The 16,982-nt window shown below is 35.2% G+C and overlaps 1 protein-coding gene across 2 annotated transcripts; it reads right to left on the bottom strand.

The window, feature by feature from the left end:
• Positions 1-1,188: 1,188 nt before the first annotated feature.
• LOC136805715 (E3 ubiquitin-protein ligase mib1-like) lies at positions 1,189-16,078 on the bottom strand. 2 transcript variants are annotated; one of them, XM_067062260.1, is made up of 20 exons: positions 15,745-16,078; positions 15,406-15,574; positions 15,104-15,210; positions 14,808-14,935; positions 13,552-13,743; positions 7,158-7,237; positions 6,722-6,965; positions 6,362-6,494; positions 6,098-6,231; positions 5,697-5,853; positions 5,270-5,570; positions 4,862-5,081; positions 4,627-4,755; positions 3,404-3,591; positions 3,131-3,305; positions 2,943-3,021; positions 2,618-2,707; positions 2,306-2,385; positions 1,516-1,819; positions 1,189-1,450 (listed from the first exon to the last, which is right to left on the bottom strand). In XM_067062260.1, exons 1-19 carry the CDS (start codon positions 15,977-15,979, stop codon positions 1,679-1,681), a joined length of 2,982 nt encoding a protein of 993 aa, XP_066918361.1. In that variant the 5' UTR covers positions 15,980-16,078; the 3' UTR covers positions 1,189-1,450; positions 1,516-1,678. The 2 variants fall into 2 exon arrangements, with proteins under 2 accessions (XP_066918361.1, XP_066918362.1); XM_067062261.1 differs by lacking the exon at positions 1,189-1,450 and having other exon boundaries at positions 1,587-1,819; positions 14,808-14,926; positions 15,745-16,062.
• Between the last annotated feature and the right edge of the window lie 904 nt (positions 16,079-16,982).

Raw genomic sequence — 16,982 nt, 5'->3', positions numbered from 1 at the left:
ATCTATTTTTTCAAAAATTTTCTCACATAGCATAACATCAAAACCTTGGAGATTTCCAAAAAAAAATTTCAGCTTTTCCAAAAATATTATCTTACATGGGAATAGCTTGTTTTACCATATTCTTAAATTCCGTGACGAGTTTTGATGAACACAGTTGCATTTTTTGGTATTTTTATGTGTAAACAAGGTAAGTGTCAAGAGAAAAGTTTGCTCGCTGTTTTTGATTGTTTTTTGGAATTTCAACATTAAAAAAAAGTCAGTTTTTTTGAAATAATTTTCGAACTACGTTTTCAGGATCCCGTTTTCAAATTTAATGTATAATCAAAAATTCAAGTTAGAGCATCCTCTATACAATAAAAAAAGAATGAACAAAAAAATTAGATCCTGAAGCTCACAATATCTCGACAAAGTTGTATACTTTTTTTTGGTGCACCCGGTAGTAAAAAAAACTTTGGCTAGAAACTAAATTTAGCCTCAGCAGTCTGGTTGCTTATAAAAAATGTATTGTTTGTATGAATTGTTTTCTGATAAAAAAACTCACTCGTTGATTTTTCAAAAAGGCAGATTCAGAGATTACTTCCCACCTATTAAAGGAGCCCGGCGGAGAGGGGTAATACCCTTGCCGATCTGCTGCTGAAGTTTGGAAAACGGACTTGTTTTTTTTAATTTTGCCAAAATTTGCGAAAAAGGTGACGTGAATGAGACTGGGAGATTCCAAAATTTTCTCAAAATTTTCCTCTATGAGGGACTGATTTTTCATTGAGGTGAAAAAGGTCAGAATGAATGATCTGTTGTTATGATTCTGCGTTTCAATCTTTTTAGGGGCGAAAAGATATGTACGTCAGTTTTCAAAGAGGACGATATGACTTTCCAGGAGGTAAAATGTTTTGAAAAGTTTCCCAAAGTGGTAAAAGAGTGATATTAGTTTATCGATCCTCGATACACTGATTACTTTTCCATTTCTCGGTAACAATTTGCCAAATTTTGACTATTTTTTACCTAAAAAGTAATGCGATTCCAAAAATATTTGAAATTATTTTTTCTCAGGGGTTTGTTCAAATGATTTGCGTATTACCATAAGCATTGGTTCGTCAAGCTACTGTATTAACAATGTGATGATCGATCAATTTCATAATCCTCTAGCAGGTGGTTTTGATTCCGATGGCTAGATATCAAGACAAACAATCCTGGATTTAAATCAAATTCATTATTTTCTCTTTTCTACACGTCAGAACTGAATTATGTACATGATCTACAAAAAAATCTGTCTCGCAGACAAAGTAATGAAAAATAAATTGAAAAATGTCGCATTTTAAATAAAAAATGTTTAAGGATATTTACAATCAAAATGAATAATTATACAATGCAACGCAAGCTGTAATTCCCAAACACCATTTAAAAAATCAACAGGCCCGAGAAACAGACAGGTGATGTTTATTTTAATTTCTCGCTCGACATTTTATTTACCTAGCACAGATGAGATCAAGATTTCAAAGAGTTATCACCTTTAAGGACCACGACCACTTAAAGAAGACCCTTTGGACGCGATTCTAAGTGTGTATAAATGAGTAGTTTCAATTCAATGTGTGTATTAACGGACATCTTAGGTCGTAAAATGGATTGTTGTACTTGTCTAGTCTTCTAATAATCATAAACAGAAAAATGAATTAAAGTGGAATTAAAAAACAAGGATACGTTTTTCGATGGGTTTTCGACAGATGGGGCAATCGACGAGTTTGTCACCACACAGTTGACAGGCTCCATGACCACACAAGAAAATCATGTTCTTTCGACGGTCCAAACAAACCACGCACACAATCTATGAAAAGAACGGAATTATAAGGCACGACTGTCTCACATTTTGGTCAAAATTCATCATGAGGATCAAAAAGGCATAAAATTAAATAAATTATGGGAATAGGAATTTTAGAATTTACGAGACTAAATCAACATATCATAAGTTCTCTCACAATCCCTGGTGGAGCTTCTTCCCACAGTGGGGATGAAATTCATGAAATGTCCAATGAGGATAGAAATTCTATTGTTCATAGGTCAAAAAATGGTTTTGGAGAGCAATTTTTTCCATTGAATTTCTAACGGGGGTCCCACCGGGTCTATGACACGGAGGTGTTATTATGTCCAACTAGCAATATAAACTGAACTCAATTTAACAATATTCTGAAGGAGAGTTAGTCTGAATCGCAGACCGAAGCTGCAGGTAGTATATGAGCTCTATTCTGTTAGTGAATACCAGCAACCTAAAGCAAAGCGAGAAGTGCGAGTGATATAAGGTAGGTGGACAAACCTGTTCTTTCATGTCTTCCAACTGTTTTGAAAGAACGTTCACATCTTGAGTTTTGGGTGAAGAAGGCGTCGCTATCTCCTCTGAAATGAAAAAAAACAAACCCTTGTATTCCGCATCAGACTGTCGCATACAATTTCATTGGACTGATGTTAAATTTTGCCATCCCGCTATTAAAAAACTATATTGAAGATGTTGCACTGTATGCAACAAAATTGTTCGAGAGATTTACGTCAACAACAGAGGTTTTTTCGTATTGCGTTTCACTGAAGTGGTCCCATATTTATGTGCAGAAAATGTGAAATGTATTTAAACCTTTCTTTTCGTGGTAAAACTCTTCCAAGGGGACTGTGCTTTCGATGACTGATCGACATTCAACACATTTCTTCATCAAACGCGCACAGTCTAAACGTTAGAGTAAATATGTATTTAACATACATTTATCAAACCACCAGGCAAAGGGAAAAAAGCAAAATCAGAAGAACTATAAAATGATATATTTTTTCACAAAAGTTGGGAGAACACTTTTGAGTGAAAAACAAGGTGTCACACAAAGATTCAATGAATCTAAAAAATACAAATCCTCTTCTTCCTGGAATTTATCCTCAGTTTTCCAAACAGTGGGTTTCCAAGCTCCTACCTCTACAAACGACGACATGAGAGCATGGTTTGAACAACACGTTTGCTTTTTTGTCTGAGCACACCATGCATTCATCAATCTAAAGAAATATGAAGAGAATGAGATAAAATATCAAAAGAAGCTTGAGCAGTGGTCAGTTAGTCATTCTCAAATCAAGTTGATAGGCTAGGTGGTGATGTAATCGCTACCTTTCTCCACGACTCAACCACACCTCTACACAGGAGACACTTCTTTATTCTGACGGCGCAACCTTCACATGTGACCACGTGATTGCAAGGTGTAAAAATGACATCACGATGGTTTTGTGAGCAAACGATACATTCGTTGACGTCTTCCTTCCGTTTGTGAGCTGCTTTCGATGTGCTGTAAATATGAAGGATTTGGTTATCAAATCTTACTTTCAAGAACCGATCAGGTTTGAGTATTTTAGCGAAAATCAGTGTAACACATTTGCAAAATACCTTAGATATTCTTTATGGCATTTCTGCAAAATTTTCTCAAGATCTGAATCAGGACAAAGATCAATTGGTTTCAATCCTTTGGCGTTTTCCACATTCAAATCCGCACCGTGTGCCACAAGGAAGCAAGCGATTAAAGCCGAGTTTGTAGGTTGTTTTGTTGTGTTTGGCTGACCGAAATTCGTAATGAGCTGTAAAAGCGAATTTTGATTACATTGAGATGTTGAATGAAAAATTGTGTCGGGAAATACATAGTTCAACTGAGTTCAATAGAATTAACGTTCTACATGGACACATTTTCCAGCAAGTTGAAACTCAGTAAATAAGTTGATTTTATGAAAAACAATTGATATTTTTATGGACCTACCTGGTTTTCAAAACTAATCAATGAGCATTAAAACAATGAAACATATAAGGCATTACTGGACAAAATAAAAAAAAATATAATGAAAGTATATATATTGGGAGAAACTATCAACACTATTGAAAAAGACTTTTGAAAAAGAAATAAAAAAAGCTATTACTGTAAAGGCTTTTTTTATAAAAACAATCCACTATCAGAAAAATGCACAGCTTAATAAATAAGGTTTCTAGAAAACTCGAACCATCGCCCTCCACCGTGACCTTTTCATCTTAAAAAAAAACTAATGAAAATAATAATATGGCTAAGAACATGGATTTATGCTTATAAATTCTTATAGATAAAGATTCATTTTTTAAGCCGAAAATTTTTTTTTTGTGAAAATCTGCTTCGGCCATCTTTTACCAATGATGTTACCCTACTTTCATGCAAAAAATCAGAAAAAATTAATGATCCAATTTTTCACAAAGTCTTAAAAACCCTTTTTAACTGTTTTTTTGGCTGAAATTTGCCTTAAATTTTTTTTTTGAAAATCGGGCTCCGTCACATTCGAGGGTTTAAGGTTACCTATCTTTGTGTATAAAATCAGAAAAAACTAATGAGCCAATCTCGAGAAAAGCTGGTAACTAACGAACGAACGGACGAACAACGGTTAATTTATAGGACCTCCACCACAGGTCCAAAAAACCCACTGATGCACGAATGGAAAAAGTCTTTTAAGGACAACCTATTTCTCCTACCAATGATGGCTAAGAAGATGCAGTTCTAATACCAGAAAGTTTATAAGTCCTTGTGATGATGTATGAAAAATTTCACTAGACTATCCTTAAACTTCGGCAGTTAGAATAGTAGAGAAAACCTTTACCGTCTGTACATCATCAACGTCATGAATTTCTTTCAGTTGTGCTAGTGTGTGATATTGTAAAGCTTCGTGTAATGGCGTGTCCCCATCCTTGTCTTGTAAACTCAATTTCGCTCCTTCAAGAACTAAAAACTAAAAATAATACACTATTGTTCCGTAAGGCGTCGTTTCAAAGGAAAAGAATAAGAGTAAAACCAAATAATTCCTGTCTTTCAAAATTTTTTCATCAACGACTTACTCTAACGATATCGGCATGTTGCTTCTGTATGGCGAGATGTAGAGGCGTTTGGAGACTCGTGCTTTGGTAATCTTTGTTGGCACCGCCGAGTTTGATGAGTAGTTGCACCACATCTAAATGATTGTTCAGTGAAGCCAAATGAAGAGGTGTGTAGCCGTCATCCTTCTGTTCGTTGATCACCCAAGGTTTCTCATTCTTCCGCAATAACATCTCGATCGCCCTTGCAAGATAGAAAACAACATTTCATTATTTCATTTTAGGCCCCGAAGCTCATCAAGTATACCTTAGCAGCAAACCTCAATTTCATCATTAGATTATATCTGATGGTTTTTGAAGGAGAAAAGAAAGAAAAGAAAGAAAACATTAAACTTGGAGGAATTTGGTGCTTATGATGAAGATCGTACATACTTTGCACTGCCACGCAACGCGGCATGGTGGACAGCATTGAAACCATTATAATTAGTCATGGAGATGTCTGCTCCTTGCTCCAACAACATAGCCACCACGTCATCTCGCTTCTTTGTGATAGCATCATGAAGAGCTGTGTCACCCTCTGAATCTTGCAGGTTGGCATGAATGTTCAACTCAAGTAATGTTTCGATACTTTTCAAGTGGCCCTTGTTTACGGCAACGTGAAGCGCAGACTGGCGTCTTTTGTTTCGTGAACAAATGTCTGCTCCTGCTTCTATCAAAAGTCTGATCGGCGTTTCTGAAAAATCATGTTTTTAAAAGAACTGTCCATGAACAGATTAACATAATGTAATGTAATTATCGAGCATAAATGAGACCGACATATTGGAGACAAAAAAAAACAAGTAGGTTTGAAAAAAGGAACCTTTATCGCAGAAGGTGGCATGATGAATAGCTCGGTCACCATCTTTGTCTTGTATTTCAGTATCAGCTTGCATCTCCAACAACAACTTGATCGCTTCTACCTGTCCATTCTGACAAGCTGCTTGCAATGCCGTGTGCCCTGCAAAAACTTCGTCCACCTGCACCATTGAATAAATAACAGTTTTTTAAACATTAAGGCCAATCTATCAGCTGATAATTCACTTGTTCATTCCTATATTGTTTCCATCTCAACAACATTATGCTCCCTCATCATTAAATTTCTGAATATGTTTTAGCTCATGTTCAACAGTAATCGAACATTTTCCCACCTATTCTCTGTAAAAAAACTATTTTATTGCGTAGAAAAACTACTGAAAAACTTGCCAAGAGTTCATCACCCACCTTAGCAGCTCTTGTTTTGAAGAGTTCGTTGATTTGTTTCAAGTTTCCTTCAGCTGCAGCTTTTACCAAGAGTTCTGAAGGTTCTTTCGATGAATGACCTTCAAACAACTTCTTCAATAGCGACTTCGCTTCGTCTGAAAGAAAAGATATACAAGTCGTGCTAAGGTTATTCAAAAATAAACCTTTGTCAATTACTTCAACGAGGGAGAGCTGGTAATTTTTTCAAAGAAATGATTTGTACAGAATGATTGAAACGCAGCGTACCAGAGTGTAGTTGACGATGTGATCCGATACGAACAACACATTTCCGATTGAACGTCCAACTGGTGCCATTGACTTCCACCTTCAAATCACCATCTTGATACACTTGCGTCACTGAACCGATCTTGCCAAGTGTCTGTGGTGAAAATTGAACGAATACTTAAAGAGGGAAAATATTGTTGAATCCCTGCTGAAGTTTCGGCCCCGTGTCCCTTCACACAAATAACTTTCTATCTATGAGAAAATAATTTTGGTTTTCAATACTTGTCAATAGGGTAGAAACGATCTCAAGGGATCATTTAGTTATATCTAGACAGTGTCCGGAATTTGGAATTTGAGGAGGAGTAAGAAGAGGAAGATCACCTCATTCATAGCATCAGTCCATTCACCGTGTCCTTCTTGTAATAATTTGACACGGTCACGATTGTTCAAGATTTGGACAACATCTCCTTCCACGAAAGGACCGGTGCGCGATCCCCTTGAAGGACGTTGCCCGTCTTCCGCTTCATCCAACGACATTGAAGCGAGAGATTGGACAACCAGGGAGTCGGAATCCAAACTTGGTAAGTCGTTGACTTTGCTCAACACTGCCGGATTGAACGTCCACCTAATGGAGTAGAATGAAACTTTCAAAATCGAAGAATTTCTTTCAACACAAATTATAATTAGGTTTCAGACGGATGAGGTCAACGACAATAAAAGACAAAAAGATCACTCAACGACTACACACATCCCTCGCAAGTTTGAACGTAAAAGATGACATGACTAAAAGATTAGTCTTAAAAGACAAGGCACTCACCGATTACCACTAGGATAAGAGACAACGACATCCCCATCATCATCAAACCCTGAAATGATCCCAACGCTGTTCCCCAATGCCTACAAAAGAATATTGAACAAAAGAATAAGTGGTGCAACAATTATCGGGGTAGAGTTCAGGGTTCGAATTATAAATTTGAGGAGCTTCGCTAAAAAAATGCGAGCGAAGCGAGCCGGATAGCGCCGCAGGCGAAAATTTTTAGATGTTTGCGAAGCACTTTTGGAGTTTTGCGATGTAATTTGCGATTAAATGCGATCTATATTTACGATCTATTGTTCTATCTACAACATAAATGTGAAGTAGATAGAATTTAGAAATTTGTATGCCTCTTTTGGAATTTTGTGTTCAAAACAATAATAAATTTATGTCTCTACTGTCTCGAGAAATCTCTACGAGAACGGAAATTTGTGTAGTAAAATTATATTATATATTATAGAACCATATTCTTGTAGAACATAACTGAATAACCTAGAAAGTAAAAAGTAATAAAATCGAATGCTAAAGTGGTAAATTGTAAATTGTTTCAAAGTTTTAGTCCGTTATTTTTACCACCACTGGCTAAAAAAATCCCACCGGGTCTGTGAGAAGGGGGTGTCTTTAAAAAGATCGATAGTGATACAGGGGGCACATTGAACAATATTAATTAAATATACAAAAGTTGTTTATCAAAACGCTTTATTAAACAACTACATTCCTCTCTCTTTGAGATTCAAAAGAGAAGATAAATGTCTAGACTTGTAAAATGTAAAAGGAATTTTACTCGTTACTAAAGATAACAAGTGCAATGAACCGAACATTTGTTATGACGTAATAACCAGAGAGAAAGAAAAATTACTCAGCAACAATTAACGAAGAGATTTTCTCTTCAGCAAAAAGGCAAGCAAATAAGGGAGTTTCTTCTTTTATGATGCCAGAGAGAAAAGCGTGGAAAGATTTAGCTGGGAGCTAAATTCAGGCGTGTGATCCCACTCATTAAATTACATATACAGACTGTGTTAGATCAAAGAGATAGAAAATAGAGGAGGTTGCACGCAACTGCTTTAAAGCCGGGCGACTCTTGTTTTCTATTCAATTTCCTTTGTTTTGCAACAAAGAAAAATCGCCTTTGACGCGAGCTGTGTTATGCCGCCAATCGAGAAGGAAGCAAACATGGCGGGTCGAAGTGGTGATTTTTCTGCTGTTATTTTTGTTATGTCTATTCGAGTTATGACTAAAACAACGTCTACAGCAAGTACTACATTGTTTAAAACATCTCAAATGCTTTGGGATATATTTATTTCAACCAATCAAATGATTTGTTTACGTTTTGATCAAGGATACAGTGAAATTATCATCGAAGAAAGATGGCCTGTCTTGTTGAGTAGCTAACAGCACCAACTGATGGAAATCACTCGAAATCGAAAAGATGGACATTTTTTCTCAAATAGGGAATAATTTTCCTTGGTGAAGGATGCCTTGAGGTATGTATATCTGAAGTTTCTAGTGTGGTCTGGCTCTTTTCACTGTGGTCTGGCTCTTTGAGTTCAGCCCATTTTTCATGTACTCAACTAGACTGACTAGGTTCAGGTTCTTGTTGTCTTTCACTCTGGCAGTGAATTTCGAAAAGTTTGCTTCTTGATTTGTTTTTTTTATTACTGAAGGAAGAGATGGAAGTCTTCTTCTTCTTAGAAGAATTTGAATTTCATCGAACAAACCTACACTTTGGTTTGGCTTAGTAAAAACGTAGTGTAGATTATTATGCGGCCGGTGCATGATAAGCCAATTCATCATAAAAAGTAAGACCGTAGAAAACTTAAAGAGGCAACTTCTTTTGATGCTTTCAATGCTTTGAGAGTTTGATGTTATACTAATGATTCTGTTGATTTTCATCCTGAGAAAATCTGTGAGTTGTTTGTACGAAGTTTGAATCAGCGTTGAACAGTCAGGGAAATCTCTCAATTGCGGTATACTGCAATTGCGGTAGTTTTCATTCGTGTTTAGCCTACAAAGGCTTATAACGACTACATATAGTGCTGGTCGACAAAGATAAACAAACATCGACTATAAAAAATCGTACGAGAAGAAAGCTTTTCTTTATTAAAAGAATCTGATCTACGGAAAAAATATTTTGTCTGTGCGTTAAAAAGATATGATCAATTATGTACAAAAATTGCCTGTTTTTTCCTTGAATCTTGAATTCTGATTCTTGAGTGTACTGCAATTGCGGTATATGAAAATTGTAAAATTGACGTTTATACTGCAATTGCAGTATAAATTTACTACCGCAATTGAGGGATTTCCCTGACTGTTGAAAGGCACCCAGAAACACCCAAGCTGAAAAAGTAGGAAGAAATAGAAAGTCAAGCATAACTCAACTCAGCGTGTTAAAGCAACACCAGGTATATATTGATACTGGTGGTTTCGCAGATTTTGTTGATGGAGAGAAAATTTCACAATATTAAAGAGACCGTGTGGCTTGTCTAATTATTGATGCTGAAGACTTTTTATTTTGTTATAGACCTTTTTTCAAAGAGGCCACCCTGTTGAATAATTATGTAGTCCAGCAGAAAAACAATGATAAAACCAGTAATTATGCATGGCTCTATCATTGTTTTTATGGCTGGAGTACATAATTATTCAACAGGACGTCCTCTTTGAAAAAAGGTCTATTGGGTGAAATAAGAGGAAATCTGTAACTTGGAAGGGCAAAAAACATGTTATGAGGAGGGCCAACAAGCAAGACAATCGGCCTCACATGTTTTAGCTTTTATTGTACTACTTACGAGGTATCTACACTGGATTTACTTTTGTTTTTGTTTTTTCCCTACTGCATCTGCTTCAAGTGATGAGTTATTTCCTGTAGTCTGAGAGCTGTTTTAAAGTGTTGGAATTATATTGAGTTTGAAGGTCAGGTGTTTGGTATCTGATGGAGCATTGTACAAACTGTTCATTTTATAAACTCAAAGAATAAGGAAGATAAAGTCTATTTCTTCAGTATTAATCTGATGTGTTTTGGATAGAAAGCTCTATTTCATTTGTGAGTATATAAAACAATTTTGAAAACTCTCATGGAAATAGAAGCACCAAAAACTTTTGTAAATCAATGGTTTGTCTATTATTTCCAGAGGATATATACCTTAGATATTATTAATGATGATTTGTTTGAAATAGTATTATCACTACCAGGTGTTGAAATTCAAAAAAATGATTGAAATTGTAAGGTTTCCTTTCCTTTTAGCTGGTTCGAGAATACCATAATCCAAGGGCTTTACATGATCAAATTAAGAAGAGAACACATCGACTAAATAGGATGACATTTAAACTTGCAGCTCAGGTAACTTCCATATTAACTCAAAAATTTTGCTTATGTTACTAAGCATACAATTATACAACAGTTATCATTTTTTATATTTTTCCTTCTTATTTTTGACCATGCTAGGTGAAGTCTGAGAATTAGGTCCGTCTGAAATAAAATGGCTTTTTATGACAATAAAAATCCCATGATATGATGTATTCAGTTGTTGTCCATGACATTGAAATAATTTAGTCTATAGCTACAAGTCTGCTTGTTCTTAGTCTGATTTTAGTTTGATGACTAGCTTGATATAAACAGAAATTTTAAATAGTTTTTCTAGACAGTACATAAAAACGAAAGACAAACGTTTCGTCATTTTTATCCTATATTCTTCTAATGGGATTAGTTTTTGTAGGTATTCTCACCACCTGCTAGTTCCCTTTAAGGGGAGGCAGTGGCGGCCTGGCAGGGGGTGCAGGGTGTGCAGTGCACCACCCAGAAAGATCTGAAAGGGGCGCCAAAAGAGCTTTTCAAGGGGGCGCCAAAATTTTGTTGCTGTTTAACTGGGCGATTTGGCGCCCTTCGACAAGTTTATAGCGCCTTCAATAAGTGCAATGTTAATTTTTTCAAAACTACTGTCAACATTGTGTCCACCAGGGGTTAAAGAGGATGATCACCCCCAAAATGAGAAATTGCCAAAAAGATCGAAACTTGTTGATGCCCACTGTGGTTTTTGTGGTCTTATGCTGTCTAACTTTTTTTCTTTTTAGAAGATCTTTTAAGCTGTTTGACGTTTCTTACACCAAAATTTTTTGCCTGTGGCGCCTAAAATTAAAAATACCCTTATTCTTGCAAACTGTACAGCTTTTGGTTCCTTTTTCAGCCATTCATCTTTAAAGTAAAGTAAGACCAGCGGCGCAAAAAAGTTTAAAGATTATCAGGATCAGGTCGCAATTTGCTGATAAAGTTTTAGAAAACAAAAATATAAACCAAACGACTTGCTAGGTATAACATTTCCATTTCAAGTATCAACAGCTCATGTTTTCTATTTCAGGAGCTTTATTTTTGATGCTAAATGTAAATCGGGATAAATTGGGGCATTTTTTGAAAATTTTAAAAGTTGAAAATTGAAAAAAGTTCAAATAATAACTAGGAAGGAGGAGGAGGAGGAGGAGGTGAACCTTCCCTTAGCACAGGGAATAGGCCCTAACTTAACTTAGGGTTCACAGCGCTATGACAATTAAAAAAAGTTTTTTAACTCAAAGATTCCGGGCGTTACTTTCAATCAGTCACTGCTTTTACAGTTTAATATTTTCACTTAATATGGAGGGCGCAAGTAAGGACAAAAATATCAGGGGCGCCAATTTCATAGTTTGCACCACCAAGAAAATTAAGCCAGGCCGCTACTGAGGGGAGGGTTAGGTGTTACTATTATCCAGATAATTCTACTCCATATTATACAATATGTGAAATGAAATCTCATGATTTTAAAGGAGCATTTTTTATTTGATAAGAGATAATGTTGACAGTTTACTTGTGTGTTGTGACCAAATTATAACTTTTTATCATTTTAGTGGCTGACCAATACATTTTTGAAAGGTGGGAAAACAGAGGCACTTTCCACACCTGGCTTGCTAAAGAGGAAAGAAAAAAGGAGACTGTATCTGGCTATTCAAACTGTTGAAGGGCTGTAAACTACAGGTTTGTAATGATTTTGCATTCAAAGTTTTTTTAGTATGAAATAGTACAATGTTAATTTTTATAAGCAATCAATGTTTCTGTGAGTGCTCCTGGCTTTGCATGTTCTGGAGGTTTTTTTTCAAAATAGAAAACCAACACTTTCTCCGTCTTTTATTCTTTCATTCAGACTTTTCACTTTTCATCTTTAGTCAAGACATTCACGTCATTGATGCAAGAGTTGCTTGTCGAATATCCTGGATTTTACACTTTGGGTGGTCGTCTTAGTCAGCCAACCCCAACCTCAACTTATGGGCAGGTCGTTCTGATTTTTCTATTGTTAAATTATTGTTATTCAATTGTTTTGTTAGATTTTAGCTGGATTTGATTTGGATTTCCAAATGTTTTTTGTGAAGTTTCAAACAAAAATTAATTAAGCAGAAAAAGTAAATACACCTTCACACTTGTGACAGTCTTTGACATGAGATGAAAAATTTGAAGTTTATAATCTCTTAAAGTTTTTGATCATCTTATATCTGCATATCTTCTCTTTTCTCTCCAAACCAGTCCAAACTGATCTAAAATTATCAATCTCAATACATTTGTTAGTAGATATTTATCTTTTGATGATAGTTTATTATATGGTTAAAATATATTATGATTTTTGTAGAAAAATATACATTTTTTAGCTCATAAAAAAGCTAAAATGGACAACTGGTGCTAGATTTCTCCCTGTACTTAGCTTACCTTATTTGCAGCTATATAGACTCTCATTGAAGTAAACCTTTCTTTAGAACGTGAGAAAGTGAACAGTATATTTCAAGAGAGCTAATATCTAAGAATAAATTTCCAAAAGACTCGAGCTGTCAAAGAAAACAGTAGCCATTTTTTTACCATTTTTTTGATCTGTCTCTATCCCTCTCTGCTCGTTCTACTTTCGTTTTCAAACACCTTTTTACGGCGTCGATAGTATCTTTTTGAATGAAACATTGATTGTCTCAATTTAGTCGGTTCCGTAAACTTTTCCCTCTTTTTTTCTTCCCTCATTAATTATTCATGATCATAACTAACATAGTATAATAGAAAGAGAAGCGTGCAACCTCCTCTATTTTCTATCTCTTTGGTTAGATTCTTTTTTCTCTTTGCCTTTCAATTTTTAAGTTTCGCTTAAAAATTTTTGCTTCGCAATTTTTATCTCAAAAAACTTTTTTCTTCGCCAAAACCTGAAATTGCTTCGCAATTTGCGAAGTGCGAAGCTATAATTCGAACCCTGGAGTTAAATACACCATTTTCATGATAGAACCACAAGTCGATTTCCAAACTAAAGTTTTCAATGTTTTTCTAGTAAATCAAACATGAATTTTAAAGAAATTTTCGAAAAGGAAAGGAAAACTTTGAAAGACAGATTTGATGTTCTCTCACCTCTTCCATTCCATAAGCCCATCCACCATGTCCAAATTGTAAAGATTGAACGACTTCCAACTCAAGGTCCACTCTCACGTAATCAGCTACTTGCCAGTTGTAAGTTCGTTTGACGGACATTTCTCCTAACATTGGCAGGTGATCACGATAAAAGGGTGGTCCTTTGGCATCTGATACACACTTCAAGTCAACCTGAGAAAGAAAATTATAATCAACAAATTGCATTCGTGGTACAGGAATCCTTTTTTATTACTATCAGGAATGGATTCCAATTAAACAAAATAAACCAGCTGCGCTGGAAAGTCAGCCCAAAAGGCTTAGAAGGCTTAGAAGTGCAAATAAGAGATCTAGCTTTGTTAAAATCTGAACAGCTTGAAAGAGCGTATCTATTTGCTTGAAACGTTCAGACGAAAAGGTAGTGGTGCATAGTGGGATCCGTCCAAAGCAGAAGTCGGTGAAACAAATAAATACCATTGCTGTATTGAATTTGAATTTCGCTCCTCAAAATGACAGTTGATGAATTAGCCTATGAAAGCTTGTTTTAGTTTCTCTTTTCAAACTGCCTCAGAAAAAAGCGCGATTTTTTATTGTCCAGTCGTTTACTCATTTTTATTCAGTGAGTGAGTCCTGCGCTTGTTCAACTGTTAAAAATGTGAGTCCAAAATTGGACTACAGCTCGAACCTGTCTAGTTTATATCAAAGATATCAGATTATAAAAAACACTCGACGGGTGTCTTGTCATGACAATAAAATAAAAGACCCAAATAGAAGAAGAATTTCTACAAGTACAGTATACAACTTAACATTATTCAAAGAAGAGTAATTTCTTTAATACTCACTTTCTCTATAATTAGTTCTCTTTCTTTATTTACAATGCAGAAGTAACTTTTATTAACTATTGAATATGACGCAAAAAAGAATCTTTTTTCTTTTTTTCTTATTATTAATTATACGCGTCTTTTTATGTGTTTTTTCTCGTCCTATTTTATCTCACTAAGAAAAAATTATTTTCGCGCGCTAAGTAATTCCGAAATCCTGTTTCCCGAAAATAATCCGAAATCGGAATTAAAACTTAAAGTCTTAACGACGACCAGCGGGAAAAAAATCGTCGAACCGATTTGAGGAGTCACCTGGGCTGACTAATGAGGTCAAAAATATCATCGGAGCTATGTTATTATAAAAAGTAGTTGGAATCAGTTCAAAAGAAGAAATATAACACAAAAATAGTGTTGCGTTGTGAATAATGAAACACCAACCATTCCTTCAGAGCCTAAACGATAAAGATTTTTTGCACCAGTGTCCCACACAACGTAAGCTGCAGAACGTGGAAGCAACAAACTCCAATCTTGAATTTCTGTGATCTTTCCTCGCCTTCCTGCAACACCTTAAAAAACAGTTGAGATTTCTGATACTACTTTTGACATGTTGAAAAAGGCAGATGGTTGTCATTGTGTTCGCAATGTTCCCAAGCTACCAGCAAAACAACATACCTCAAACTGATGAAATTATTACAAAGAATTAGATTAAAAAATCAAGCAAATGAAAGAGTTACCATCTTGAGATTCCCAATGCCAATCAACACCACGAATGACTCTTGAACCAGGAAACATTCCACGAGCTGTGATCTTCTTGCTCTTTCTCCGTGGTTCAACCAATACCCTGGAAAATTGAAACAGAAAATGTATTCAATGAACGATTCCCTTGTAGGTAGGTTTGGAATTATGAGAAGAGTTTTGTTAGAAACTCTCATTTTGAAAAGCATCAATTTTAGTCCTCTGTTATTTTAAGAAGAGAGGCAGTGACTATTTATAAAAAAGTTATGGAACTCAAAAGTAGAGTTTAATAAAGACCTACTTATTTGAACCAGGAGCAACAAGTTGATGAAATCGATGTCTCAAGTTATGCCGATCATTGTGATAACAAGTACTGCACATCTCTTCAGTGCACTCCACACACTTCCATAAAGTTCCGTAGATTGGATTCGATTGACATTCACAACACTGTGTCCCGTCATGCTTTATGCCTGGAAAACAAGAGAAAATTTTCTCCAATTTGCTGTTAACAGAGATAATAAATGAAATACATCATACTAATCCACCAATTAATAATTTAAAATACAAAAAGGTATGAATGCCCATCCTTTTCAAAATATGAATAAAAAAGTTATTCTATTATGTAATGAAAACTACAAACCAGCCGGTCCTGAATCAAAGATACGCAGATCATAAGCACCAGAGCATCTATAATTTGCTGCAGTTCCATTATCCCACACAACAACTACTTCTTCATGACTTTCAAAGCTCCGCACAGTTCCAACATGGCCCTCACCACCATCTTGTTTGCCCCATTTCCAATCAGGACCTCGTATAACACGAACACCAATTTGTTTGGCCAGAAAATTGTTTATTGGCGAAGCTGCTGCAGCCATCACATATCAAGTATTTACCATCTGATTATTTATTTCACAATATGTTAGCTGCAATAAAAAGTCTTGTTTGAAAAATTGAGCAATTAAAGATTTTCATCTAAAATAACAACAGGTTTAAATAATGAAAAAGAGTAGGAGATACGTTATCGAGGGACTTTTTTATCCAACATTTTTTAAATCAACTTTGAAAAAGGACAGTCTTATTGCATGGAAAACTAGAAACCTTAACTGCATCGAATTTTGCATGGATTAATCAATTCAATTAATTAATAACTTTGGCTCTTTTCACAAAATTTAGCCAAGCCCAGAAAAGTGAAAGAAATTAGGAGAAAAAGAGGATGATTTGGGAACTTTAATCCACACACAGATTAATATTCTCCATTTGCTAAAAAATCCACACAAAAAATCCATTTAATGTAGAGTTTTGTGTCGATTGATCGGAGGATCTTCAAATTTACTTGACTTGACAAAATCTTTTTTATATAAAGCCCTAAAGTTTATTCCCAGCAAGCAAAAACTTGTGATCTTGATTTTCGCCACGGTGCATAATGTATAATGTATAATCCCTAACATATAATAATACATAAATGGAAAAGTACTTTTAAAGGATTGAGGATTGAGGATTGAGGATTGAGGCTCAAATCAAACAAAGGCTTTTATAAAATCACAATTTCTTCACTTCTTTAGAGCTTTACTATTATTTCTTATCGTTTTCAATGTTTTTTTGTTAAAACAATCAGAATGAACACTAAGACTTTCAGGAATTGGGATGGAACAATAGCCCTGGAAAAAGTATACTTTTAAAGTTCTGATTAATAGGAATTAAAAATACCTATCTTCCAATAAAATATCTTCTTTGTAAAGTCAAAAGTGAAGGCTTCATATTCAAATGCTTACCTGGGGAGGATAACCCTGTGTCTATTTTCCATTGCACTACGCACCCTCCATTATCAATTATACATTAAAAACAACCCTTCTGCACACTATGATTATGTGTTAGGTA

This window comes from Clytia hemisphaerica, unplaced genomic scaffold (assembly GCF_902728285.1).
Source record: "Clytia hemisphaerica strain Z4C2 unplaced genomic scaffold, Clytia hemisphaerica genome assembly, whole genome shotgun sequence".
In the NCBI taxonomy this organism is placed as follows: domain Eukaryota; kingdom Metazoa; phylum Cnidaria; class Hydrozoa; order Leptothecata; family Clytiidae; genus Clytia; species Clytia hemisphaerica.
The sequence above is the reverse complement of the archived record's forward strand: the minus strand, read 5'-3'. Positions and strand labels throughout refer to the sequence as shown.